General features: G+C 31.7%; 1 protein-coding gene across 7 annotated transcripts in view; it reads left to right on the top strand.

The window, feature by feature from the left end:
* PCDH11X (protocadherin 11 X-linked) overlaps nt 1-14,283 on the top strand; it is an 824,011-nt gene that overhangs the window by 678,778 nt on the left and 130,950 nt on the right. For 5 of the 7 annotated variants that reach the window (XM_081043929.1, XM_081043927.1, XM_081043925.1 and 2 more), the window contains one exon: nt 6,539-6,562. The exons of the other annotated variants lie outside the window; for them this stretch is intronic. In XM_081043929.1, coding sequence (XP_080900055.1) covers nt 6,539-6,562 — 24 coding nt within the window. The remainder of the gene's footprint in view (nt 1-6,538; nt 6,563-14,283) is intronic. 7 annotated transcript variants of the gene reach the window in all.

Raw genomic sequence — 14,283 nt, 5'->3', positions numbered from 1 at the left:
TCCCTAACCTGTTGAAGGAAATAGACTTACAAGCCCAGAAAGCACAGAGCGTCCCAAACCAGATGAACCCGAAGATGCCCACACCAAGACACATCATAATCAAAATGTCGAAGGTTAAAGACAAAAAGAGAATCTCAAAAGCAGCAAAAGAAAAGCAGTTAGTTACCTACAGCCATCTGCACATCACTTTGTAACTCATACATGTGGCCACAGGCAGGGCACAGGCAGCGGCTGACCTGGGCCTATACCAGAGCTCCTCCCGAGAGGCCCTAGAAGCAACATATCCAACACTTACACCAGAGCTCCCATAATGCTGTCAGCTGATATCTCAACATAAACTTATCAGGCCGGAAGGGATTGCCCAAAAATATTCAGTGATGAAAAGCAAGGACTTAAAACCAAGATTACTCTATCCAGCAAAGCTATCATTTAGAATCGAAGGTCATATTAAGAGCTTCCCAGACAAGAAAAAGCTAAAGGAGTTCATCAGCACTAAACCAGTATTATAAGAATGACAAGAATGGTTAAAGGGACTTCTTTAAGAAGAAAAAGAAAATAAAAAGATCCAAAATATGGATAAGAAAATGGCTATAACTACGTATCTATTAACAATTACTTTAAATGTAAATGGATTAAATATTCCAATCAAAAGACAGAGGGTGGCCGAATGGATAAAAAGACAAAACTCTTACATGTTTTGCCTACCAGAGACTCATTCCAGACCAAAAGACAAACACAGACTGAAAGTAAAGGGATGGAGTAAGATATTTCATGAAAATGGAAAGATGCAAGCAAAACAAAGTTGAAGTACCATTGTTTTTACCAGAGAAAATGGACATTAAAACAAAAGCTATATCAAGAGAAAAAGAAGGATCCAGTAATTGCACTTCTGGGTATATAGCCGAAGAAACCTACAAAGCTACTTCAAAGGGATTTATACATCCTTATGTTCATTTTGGGATTATTTACAACAGCCAAGAGATTGAGGCAACCTGGGTGTCCATCAGTGAATGAATGGATGAAGAAGAGGTGATGTATGTAGTATACAGTGGAATATTACTCAGCCATAAAAAAGAATGAAATCTTGCCATCTGCAACAACATGGATCGACCTAGAGAATATTTTGGCGAGTGGAGTAAATCAGACAGAGAAAGAAATCAAATGCCGTATGATTTCACTTATATGTGGAATCTAAGGAACAAAATAAGCAAGCAAACAAAAGAGAAACAAGCTCATAGATACAGAGAACATTCTGATGGTTGCCAGAATGGAGGGGGGTTAGGGGATGGATAAAAAAGATGAAGGGATTAAGAAGTATAAATTGCTAGTTACAAAATAGTCATGGAGGTGTAAAGTATGGCAAAATAGTCATGGAGGTGTAAAGTATGGCACGAGGAATACAGTCAATAATGTTGTAACACCTATGTATGGTATCAGACGGGTACTAGGATTATCGGGTGATGAGTTCATAAGTTATGTAAATATCTAATCACTATGTTGTACACCTGAAACTAATAAGATTTTTTTATGTCAATTGTAATTGAGAAATTTAAAAAACATATTTAAAAAATTAAAATAAAAGCACTGAGTTTTTGATACTCCATGCAATAAATGTTTGCCTTGGGCAAACACGTTTGAATACACATATTGTTTTCATCTCTTGGAAATTATCAATAAACAGTAGCATTCCATAATGTGTGAGTTCTTTGGTAGAGAAAACATGAATTGTATGTATGTATCTTACACAAATAATTTCATTTCTTTTTACTTTTTAAATTTAGTTTTTAGATATAAGTGACATATGACATTGTGGAAATTTAAGGTGTACAATGTGTTAATTTGATACATTTATATATTGTAATATGATTACCATTGTAGCTTTAACTAACACCTGTATCACGTCCCAATTATCATTTCTTTTTTGACGTGAGAACATTTAAGATGTAGTTTTTTTAGCACTTTTGAGTATGTAATACAATATTGTTGTGTATAATCAGTAGGCAGTGTTTGAGATCTCTGGAAGTTATTCATCTTCTAGTTGCCAGTTTGTACCCATTAAGTCACTGCATTTCTTGATCTTATTTCCTCATATGTATATTGAGGATTTTGAATCAAATTACTTTCTGAGGGCTCTGGTCCTTGGCCTGTGAACTTATTTTATTCTAGATAAAATTTAAGTTGTACTTCTTTGCTCTTTGAAGTGCTTGAACTCTGTCAACATAAAAAAAATATATGTTTGAAAATACTATCGGTGGTGGTGGTCCCAAAGATGTCACCTTAGCAAAAGGGTAGAGAAGGTAGGCAATACCTTATGGATTCGGACGATTTGGGGATGAATAGGAAAAATTAGCTAATTTCAGAAATTTAACATCCAACTCCAGGCCATAGAGTAACATTGATTAGAAAATGGTAATTTTGTGTATTTTAATGACAATATTTCATTCTGATTTTTAAGTTTTTAGTTACCTCTATAATAAAGTCAACACTATGACTTTAGTTGTCAATTTTGAAATGAGTATTTTTTTTATCCAATAGTAAACTTTTTATAGAAACTCAGCACCCAGAGATAGATGGATGGAAATTTCAATATACATAGATGAGAAGTTCATTTTATGTTTGCAATATTGCTTTCACTCTAAATAAGATGCTCATTATATTAATCACCTTGCAGCTTTTGCATTTGTAGCCTCAACCTTTCATGCAATTTGAACAGAACATTTGATTTGAGCTTCACTATTTTTGTGATTCAGACTCTATGCAATCTACATAAGTACAATAATGCCACAGTTTATTACTTTTGCAATCAACAGGAGATGCACTGGGGTGATTTGAATTATACATCATGAAGAATTGGATCTTTTTTGGCACATCTTGTAGAATGCTTTAAAATTAACATTACTCAAAGAAAACTGGTATCGGAATCTTCAACTACATTATTTTTTTTTAATATACTGATTTTAGAATGTTCTGTAACCTTCAGTACAAATCCTGTGGGGCTGGCATAAGAAAATGAATGAGAAACTTGTTTTCAAAAGTTAGCCCACAATAACTTAGAATATGTGTTAGGTTTTAGGTGAATTGAATCTTGATTTATCAGATTTTTCTCTGTATTAGGAAACATAATAAGTATTGTCATGTAGCAAGTTAAGGAGGGGTTATAGATGATGCACAGCTGAGTTAAGAAGACATAGATGATGTATTAAATAAATATTTAAATATTTATGTAATTAATACTTATATAAAACGTTATTCTTGAACAGACCCTAGTGACAGATATCTGACAATTTCCAAATGAATGTTTTTAAAAATGTTATTAAATCTTATTTACCCCCCAATGATGACGTTTTTAATTTCATTAAAGTAACTTTATTATGACTTTAAAAGTTCTACATGATACAATAACTTCAATTGTTACTACTTTATGATGTAAATGGCAATTATAGATTGATGCACGGCACTTGATCAACAAACATTATGCCAACACTATCAATTTTGAGGTGAGATTTTTTTTACCTTTAAGTTAGTCAAGCATTATCTATTTATCAGTAATTCTTTCACATTTCAGCAGATGTTTTTAGTGTGTGTTGAGTACTTAAGTATTTGTGTTAAGATTACAAAGAAAATATTAAAATATTTTTGTATAGAATAATACAACATGTTTTGGGATTGTTCTCATGGTACATTTTTGCAATTTTATGTGACTTAAATAGGAGCTGCATTTTTTATTGTAAAATATGTGTTTCCTTAATTTCAACTTTGTAGTATAAGAATCCGAGCACTTTCTGTTGTTTTAACTTACTAATTAAAAGATTCATTTGTGTTGTAAGTTCAGAGAACAATTAAACGGTTATATTTCAAAGTAAGCACTTATGGAAGCTTAGATTTTTATATTATTATTGCATTTGTGGAAAAATAATGATACCTGAGCTATTAATTGTGTTCAAATTTATTAATTAATCAATTTAATTTTAGAATACTTAATAACCTGAAAATGATTTTCTTGGTGAAAACAAATTTAACTAGTTAGATATATTTATTTTGCATACTGATAAAATTACATTTTAAGTGATGCATACATGATATACACAGTCATTCATAACGTAACATTTGGTTGCATTAATTAATGAAAAATTTTATTTTAATCATAGTGATTCACTTCAACTGTAGCATCTCAAAGGACAAGGACTGTGCTCACTTTGATCTCACAAAAATCTTGAGCAGTGTTGATACTTCAAAAATATCAAATAATAAAACTTTAATCTTTAAAAAGGAACTTGAAATTTAGGGATATATTTGGAGATGGACTTTATATTATGAAAACATTCTCATAGCTATAGTGAATGTATCTATTAACATCTGTGTTAGCCTAAAATATTGCTTTAGAGGGGGGAAAATGTTGCCTTTTTTGATCATGTTTCATATGTTTTAAGTGACTCTCAGAGCCAATCTTGAACATTTTTATGTGGAATCTGTTTATTGTCCTGAATTTTAAGGAAAATTGATCAGTATTTGACTTTGGTGGATTAGAAACCAATTTTCATTTTTCAGTTTGGGAGCTAAAGGTCTCCTGGGATAGGCTTTTTAACATGCGTTTGTTTTCTTTTTTTATTGCTGTCATGTCACTTGTTTTGCTTCTTTTATTTGCACCTCGTTGTGCTTAGAAATAAGCCTAGACCTATCAAATTCATTACTTTCTGACCTTTTCAGTTACCAAATTAGAAAGGATTTGATAACTTAAGATCTAGACTACATGGAAATTGCTATCTTAAAAATGAAATCAAGCACTTTATTGCTTCTCTTTCTAAAGCAGCCTTTCTTTTTCACTCCAGTATATTTGAAAACTCTACATTTAAATATTGCAAGAGTTGTTAATTTATTTCAATAATAAATTAAAATATTTTTTGTGGGTGCACCCACATAGGCCCTCACGGTGCTTATCATTGAAGTAGAACCATTATTTGAGGGATGGGGTTATGGAATTTTATTTAGATGATCAAACCTACCCAAAGTGTCTTGTGAAAGCCCTTCTTTTTATACTTCAGCTTGTATTACCAATAAATTATATTGCTTATAGATGAAACACTTTACGATGAAAAGTAAATGTACTGTTTGTAGGTCAAAGACACACAATGTGCAATGTTCTCTCATTAATCCTCATCAATGTATAGAAAAATTACTTTCACCTCCATTTCTCTGTCTATCTCTGACCTATTCGTTCTCTCTTTGCATTTCGTATGTCCTTAGTTTTGCAGTACTCTAATTTTATTCAAAATAAATTTTAAGCAAGTTCAAAATGTTTATCTTTAAAGTTTTTGTCCTTATATGCATATTATAAAATATATCAGGAAATCATTTTTACTGCTGGCTTTATATTTTACAAAGAACAAATTTAAGAGTCTTTTGCGCAGATCAACATATATCCCAGTTTTTATAACCATATAATTGTTTTATTTAAAAAATAGACTTTGCTATTTGTCCTAGGTCAAGCATGATCTCACAGTGTTTTGAAGAAAGTCACTTAATGAAATGACTAAATTTATTTGTCTGGAAAATAATGATAATGACCTCCAGTCTCTCATATTCTAATTATGAGAAATAAATGAAATTTTAGTTGCGAAAATAGCTGTATTATAGAAAATGAATCTTAAGTGGGATAAGAATACGTACTTCTATTAGGTCATCCTCATGCTAGTGTCTGTTCATTTTTGTTTTTTCCCATTACTTTTGTCCACATCAGATTTGGAGGCAGAGCAACCTGTTAAGTCAAAAACATTTTTTTTCTCCTTATACTACATTTGCTTTAGGAGGTTCCATGAGAAAAACTGAAATTTCAGTGGAGAACTATACTTTGCTATCATAGAAAATGAAGCTAGAAAAAATCTACTGAGTTCTTGCAAAACGTTGAGTTCAACAATGCAGTGCCTTTTGGGAAAGGACCATTCACTACTTCCCAAGAGGCCAGCATATAGCATAAGGTCATCTGATTTTAGAAAAACATATTACAGGAGACAGATTTTACAGGCTAACAGTCTTCTACCTCATTTATCACATATTTTTAAAGTTCAGTTCATTTTTTTATTTTTTATTCAAGTTATTGGGGTAACATTGATTAGTAAAATTATGTAGGTTTCAAGTATACATTTCTGTAATACGTCATCTATATATCGCATTATGTTTTCACCACCCAGAGTCAGTTCTCTTTCCATCACCATATATTTGACCCCTTTTATCCTCTGGTACCACTAAACTGTTGTCTGTGTCTATGAATTTTTGTTTGTTTGTTTGTCTTGTTCATTTGTTGCTTTTATTTTATATACCACATATGAGTAAAGTCATATGGTTCTCGACTTTTTCTGACTGACTTATTTTATTTAACATGATAATCTCAAGTACCTTATCTATATCAGTTATTAAATTATCTGGAAAATGAACTTGAAAACTATATTGTAATATATTATAATTTACACTTGTTTACTTAAATTAGTATAATGTGTTGGGAATATTTATTGTGTTTAACTTTATTAAACTCTCTTTTTAGCTTTCATTCCTGGACTAAAGAAAGGTACAGTAGAAATCAACACAAATCATAACCATGGTGCATGTTTCATTTTAAAATGTATTGCTAATTTGTGTTTGTTTGTTTTAAGAACTTTTAGCCTTTTCACTCTCATAGAACATTACAGTTTCAACTGTTTGCTTCAAACACATTTTCAGTATGTTTAAAATGAACTGATATCTAGGAAAGGTATTCCATTGGTTAGATATCTATCTTGTATAACTGGATGCTTTTTCAAGTTATGTGTAATTAATCTTGAGAAAGCAAAATTAACATAATCCTATAGTCATTGTTTTTTTATTTACAGTGGTTACTTTCAAATCACCTATGGATTTCATTATTCATTTTTCTCCTCTGATATTGTAACCAGATTCAGCCTTTTGTCTGAGAAGGAATTAAAAATATAATTCTACTTTTGTGTATCTTTATTCAAATTTGATCTGTAAATTTTATATGTTGTGTACATGCCTAACAAAATAATCCAAGTTTACATTTTTTGTGAACTTGTAAATAATATGCATTTTCTTTGTCAAATTGTAATGTATAGATTACATGTGAATCTATGCTAAGGTCAACAGAAAACAAATTTCTTTTACTATGGAGTTTAAGCAATCAGTTAAAATGTACATGAATTTATTGTACTGATAAAGTTTTAAAATGCTGCAGGATATTTTGAGTATTTCAAATGTATTGACACTCACTGTGTATATGCACATATTTCTTCATTCTCTACTTCATATTTGAGCATGGATCTGTCGTATTGTTCTGTTGGTATTTAAAACAGTGATTTATTTTGCTTCATACGCTTATTTTAAAATGTAATTTACAGTTCATTGATATTTTGAACAAGTAGAAATAGGACTCAAAGAATAAATCTTCCTGAAATCAGTCATAAAAATCTCAATTATTATGTAAAGAACCTCATGTTTCATCTTTAATTTTGACATATCATCAATACTAATGGCATGCTTTATTATTTTTTTGGTATTTTTAAATGTTTGTAAAATGTTGCTTTGGTCTCTTTACTGTGGAGTAGTTCTCTCACAATTTTATATAATTACTTAGAATGCTCATGATAAATTTTTGACTATTACCTAATTAGTGGAATTTCAAGATAAATATTTTATTGCCCTTGAAAGTCTTGAGTGATCAATATTTATATGGCTAATTCAGGTAAAAGTGAACGCATCACATGTGCTTTTCATTTTGTCTCTCCCCTTCTCATTAGTTTTCAGGTACCCTCCCCTCTGATACATACTAATCTACAGCTATCAGATAGACATGAGGGATGTGTTTGTGGTTGTGATACAAAATTAAGGTGTTTTAACCATAACTCTTCAGAGAAATAGTGGAAAGAGCATTTGAATGTAAGGCAAAACATCTTGAGTGCTAATGACAGTTCTGCACCCGACTAGATGTGTACAGTTGGCCAAGTCATTTAAAGTCAGTCTCCATTTTCTTTTTTCTTTCATTAAAAAAAATTGTAGTACACATACAAGGTGTATTCAAACAATATAGTGAATGTTTAAATAAAAAAAATGATTACAGTAAAAAACACATTGCCATCAATCCCCCTCAAAATACTCCACCTCGCTTCAAACACACACACTTATCCCATCCTTCTTGCCACTTTCTGAAGGAGTTCTGGAAGTCCTCTTTCATGAGTGTCTTTCGTTGCACTGTTGTGGCTCCCTCGTTGTTCTGAATTGATTCAAATCATTTACTTTTCATGGTCATTTTGACTTTGGGGAAGAGCCAGAAGTCACATGACGCCAAATCCGGTGAATAAGGTGCATAAGGATACACTGTAATATTTTTATTTCACAGAAAAAATGCCAGACCATAAGCAATGTGTTGCAGGGAGCTTTTCCATTGTGGTCAAAAAATATGGTGAATGCTGCTGCAGAGTGCCATCCAACGGAAAGGCAGGGATCTTCAATATGGGAAACAGCACATCAAACCTTAGTCACAGCATGTGACAAGTTTCAGCTTGTTCAATGCAGTCAGTCAGGTGTGAGCTGTGGTTGAGAGAAGGTGTATTTTAAAGTGTGCCATAAATCATCCTCCATCACAACAACACTCCATGTGACGCATCGCTTCTGGTACATGACAATTTCTGTCAAATAAAAACATCACGGTGTGTCCTCATCCACCTTATTCACTGAATCTGGCACCATGCGACTTCTGTCTCTCCCCCAAAGTCAAAATGACCATGAAAGGAAAATGTTTTGAATTGATTCAGGACATCAAGGCAGCCACAACAGCACAACTAAAGACACTCACGAAAGAGGACTTCCAGAACTGCTTCAGAAAGTGACAAGAATGATGAGATAACTGTGTTCGAAGCAAACGGGAGTATTTTGAGGGTGATTAATGGCAATGTGTCATTTACTGTAATAATTTTTTTTAATTTAAACATTCACCATATTTAGTGATCACACCTCATATTTATGCTTAAGCCTCACAGAGAAATCATGCTGCAGAAATGTGATATAATAATAATAAACAAAAACCCAACAACAGTTAGTACTTGAGTGTGTACTGTATTCTGAATATTTTCCCTAATAATCTACAAATGTTTTTATCTTGATACAACACTTTTATGTGTAAGTTGTATTATTTTCTCCATTTTTGCTGAGTTGGAAACTAAAGCAAAGAAAGGTGAAATAATATAGGAATGCATTTGATCATTTCTAAAGCATTATACCTGTGTAAGATATTTCTATTACTTAGATTTTTTCACCTGCATCAGGACACCAATTAGTAATGATGATTATAATTAATTTTGTACTTTAAATTTTGCTCTAATTTACTTAGTATATTCATAATGCAGTTGGGATTTGACTTGAAGCTGCACTAAAACACCATAGTACATTTTGTGGTTGTAGTTTATGATAAGTTAATATTATTAAATGTTACTGTGTAAGAGAAAATGGCCCTCTGTGATGTTAATCATAAATTTATGAAATTACGTTTAATTCATTCAGCTATTGAAGGCTGACTGATTACCAGGAATGACATTCAGTTATTTTCTTAAATACATAGGCTCTTTCTTTTATAGTAAATTAAATATATACATGCAAGTTCTTAGTAGGAAGAGAATCACTTCTATTTCTGGGGGTGTGTCACTTGTCTCCAAGGAAGCAATTGCAAAAATATACTTATCAATTTATTCAGAGCAAATTCTTTTGTACCTCTTCCTTAGGAAAATATGCTGTAATAAGCATTTATAAATTAATACCTTTCACTGAATTTGTTTGCAGGTGTACTTTCCTTTTAAAAAAACAATATGTTTTAATATAAGAGTGGGAGTTTCAGCTATTGCATTTTCTGTTTTCATCGAGGTCTAGGGTTTGAGCAGTAGAATGTTAACTGGTTTGTCTTCCTTCGGTCATTTGTCTGTTGTCCATAGTAATGCTCAGTTATCTAGGCTAATTTTTGGTATATCCTTACAGTGTTTTACTAGATAACCCTTACCCTTCTGGCCCTCAGATAACTGTCAAGGATCTATCCTTGAGCTAAGTTTCATATATTTATTGTTTGTACTGAAAGCTCAGCTGTAATTAGGAGTTTATTACTTTAGACTGGAAATGTTGAATTTTGAGTCAGGAGAAACTGTTTAGGGATGAAAGTATAGCAGGAAATCAGGTTGAAGTGGAAGGTTGTAGGAGAGACTAAAGAAATGAATTATCACTCAGCCAAATGAATCACATCACCAATCTTCATCGGACTACTCAGCTAATAAGAGTTTGTGAACATAAAACACAATTCATCCTTATGCATGATAGATATGGAATTTTTCACATGTCAATTAATAGGAAAAGTAATGTCTTTCACAAAGTGTCTTTTTTTTTTTTTCCCTATGGCCGGGAGTTAATGAAAATGCATGTGTAAGTTTCCAAATGACAGATTATAGCACAGACCATAATATTAATTCCTTCATGCTAATTTAATATCTCCCTAAATTCTCAGACCAAAGGAATGAATCAATATTCAGTTTTGTTTTAGACTATGTGTAGTAGACTATAAAATGTCATAGAACAATGTTTGTGAAAAGAATTAAGTCTTACGAAGCATTTGGATATTTTAACATTTAAAATTGCCTTCTTTAGATAATACAAATTACGTTCATTCCACCATATTCATTATATATTATACATTGGCACATGGAGCTAGAAAAATGTGCCTTTTGATAAAATTGTGTTGCTTTTTAATGTTTTTTTTTTCATAATGAAGAAAATAAAAAGAAACAAATTTGATGTTATTTATCATACAAAAGTAGACTAGGGAAGAAAAAATTAGTGTACTTTTGGGGCTATGCAGTGTTATTAAAGTTAGAAAAAAGTATGATACTGCAGTGTTGTCATTCTGCTAAAATCCCTTGGCATAGCTTTGAAACAGTGTGTAATCTGTGAATAGAAAATTCATTCTTTAAGCTTTATGTTCTAGGTTTCCACTATTTGTTTTTTGAAAATCTTTGTAGGTGAAGTAAATGGCTTTTCTAAGTGACATATTAGCAGCTTGTTAACAAAACATGACTCAAACATTTAAATGGGCCATAAACATTGTAAAGGTTCTAAACAAATACTTATTTCTGCTACAGCTACTTAGGATAGTAATCCTCATTTCATAAAGCAAAATTTTAATATACATCACTTTTCTCTGACATTGTCTTGAAATTGATTGTATTTGACTGACATTGCAAAAGATAAAATGTTACATTCCTTTCATTTGAAGATGCCACATCAAAACCTGGGTCTATTAGAGGCAGAAATTATTGGTTGAAATATAGTTTACAAATGGGTATTTTTTTCTAGAATACACACCAAAATTGATTGTTGAAAAGGCACATTTCTCATTAGGTAACATGTCGATCTAAGAAGATAGCCCAGGAATCTTGAATTTCAAGTGATTTATTATCATTGATTTTGATCTGCACTGTCAAATGGGAATATAATGAGAGACACATGTGATTTTAAAGTCTCTGTCAGCCACATTTTAAAAAGCATAAAGAAACAGGTGAAATTAAGTTTAGTAATATATTTTATTTAACCCAATATATCCAAAATATCATCATTCCAACATGTAGTCAGCATAAAAATTTTAATGAGAAATTTTACATTTATTTTCATAGTAAGTCTTGAAATCTGGTATGTATTTCAAATATACAGCACATCTCAACTCCAACTGGCCTCCTTTCAGTGCTCAGCAGCTATATATGGCTAAGGGCTGCTATATTAGCACAGATTTGGATCCTTCTCAAAGACTAAGGACGAACTGCTGAGTTTGGGCTGTAGAGAGAAAAAGGGCTTTGGTATACTTGTACATTGGTTTGATATTATACCTTGAAAAAAAACAAACAAGGAAAAACCCTTGAATTTATGCTTGTTCGTCTGAGAACATTTTCCCTCTGGCTGGTCAAAGGTCAAAGCAAAAAGAAAACATTTAGTAAAAATACTATGGTTGATTTTTATTGTCGTGGGCAATGAAAAAAATGTCAAATGTGAAACAGCAAAGGGTTGTATAGATCAAAGTCAACATTTTTGATTGCAGACCTTGTGTACTAGACCTTGTGTACTATGTTTGAAGCTCTTAAGAACAACAAATCATTGCAGTTTGCTCTCGGTGAAATTCTTGAGTAATTTTCAAGAGGAGCCCTCAGCAGAGAACAGTGTTTCACACTAGTTAATCTGGAGGCTACACAGGCAGGGATGATTTTAGAGAGTGTATTGTATAGTGTTTTATAATAGTCAGTATGTATTACTTCCGGAACTGGAGCCAGAAGGCTGAAAAGTTTCTAAATTGCATCTCATATAAAATGTGGTACTTCAATTTTAAAAGGTTAGTAATATAATTTACCATGTTAATGTGAATGTAAGAAAGTGAATTTCTAAGAATATTAAATAAGAGCCTATAATATCTTAAACAGATCTAAAATATTCATATAATAGAGGTGTACATGTGCTATTTATGGTGTTCATGCTCAAAGGATGTATTTCCTAGACTTACCAGCTGGAACGATGATTCTAAATAGTGTTGTGTGTCAGAGACAATTTAAAGTATTTTTTCTTCACTTGATAATCACTTATTAGTGATCCAAAATATCACCAAACTAAAACCAGAAGCCACCGTACAAAGTGGTGAAAAGCAATGCTCATTTAATAGAATGACATTCAAGTAAACTGATAAATGCTTTATGTTTTTAACTACAATCAAATCTAATTGTATCATCACTTATTGATAAAGGTGTGGAATACAGTATTTAGTGATTAGAATCCAGGTGAGATTTAGAAAATATATTTTAACAGTTTGGAGCTTGGAGAGAGAAACTGTTGGATGCTTTACACAGTTTGTATTTACACTGAATTAACAGCATTATATTTTCTTTGCTGTCAGTATTTTTTGCTGCTCTCCAAATGGAATAATATCCTATAAGATAAGAGGGAAGAAATAGGGAACTTTAGAGAACCCACATTAAACGTGGTCCGAATATATTGACTCGGGCCTTCATAAGCTTTTTCTAAAATATTTAAAACGTAAAGAATAAGAATATTTTGAAAAGTAACGAAAAGAGTGGAGAGATTCCTGTTAGCAAATGTCAGAAGACATACAGCTTTAACAATAAAAATAAGATGGTAGCTGTGTGTGCATAAATTTGTAGATCAATGTGGTAAAATAAAAATAATACTGAAGCTGACTATAATGCATTTCTAAAGTTAATATATGATTTTAAAATAATCAAAACCAGAGATGATGGTATGAATTATTAAACAAATGTTGCTGGGAATGTTGGCAAAATATTTGGAAAAGATCATTACTCCACCATCCAAGAAAATTTTAATAGATCCAAGATATGACTGTAAACCTGGGGCCATACAATTTAAAAGGAAATATAAGTGAATATTAAACAATCAAAGAAATAATGCCTCGTTTTAATTTCTTCTTGAACATCTGTATAATTTGCGGCAAAACTAATCCTGAACAGTTCTAAAAGAAATACTTAGTTTTATTGAATTACTAAAATTAGTTTTCATGGTGCACTATGGAAATTACTGTTACTTCTGGTTAGTTTCACCGAAAGTTTCAATTCCAGGGTGTTTCTCTTGTCATTAATTTAGACATTGTTCTTGAAAGAAAGGATGATTGCAGAAGGAAGGATGTATGGCATTAAGTAATAGTTTTCTCTTTTTCTAATATTAATTTTGATGATGATAATAATCACCAACTGTTAATGAGCAGCTGTAAAACATTACTCATTGCATTTCAAAGCAGTAATAGATGAAGTAAATCACTTTCAAACAAAGGGTTATGTTTAAATAGGTACTTGCATGATTTCTTCTAGCAATAGTTGATCAAATTTGGCTTGTATTTGTAAATATAGCCATATTATTCTTTTAATGCTAATGTACTTGAGTGTATTTTTCCTAAAAACCTTGGAGAGTCCCGCCTTTTCCTCTCCTATCCTCCCTCTTCCAGGACTCTTGACAGCTCTACTTCCCTTCACTTCCTTTTATTCAACAATGTTTGTTGCATAATTGGTACATACCAGGCCTTATACTAAGTCCCCTTGTATTATACTCTAATCTCTCTCTAACAGGCAAGGGATGACAGAGGAAAAATTTAGTATGTGGAAGTAAGATAGAGGTGGAGTTACTTATTCATAAATAAGTGGAAATTAGATTTTTAATATTAATTTTTAATAATATTCTATGTAGGAAAACTTGATA

The sequence above is a fragment of the Rhinolophus hipposideros genome, assembly GCF_964194185.1.
Source record: "Rhinolophus hipposideros genome assembly, chromosome: X".
In the NCBI taxonomy this organism is placed as follows: Eukaryota; Metazoa; Chordata; class Mammalia; order Chiroptera; family Rhinolophidae; genus Rhinolophus; species Rhinolophus hipposideros.
This window is presented reverse-complemented; position numbering and strand designations above follow the sequence as displayed.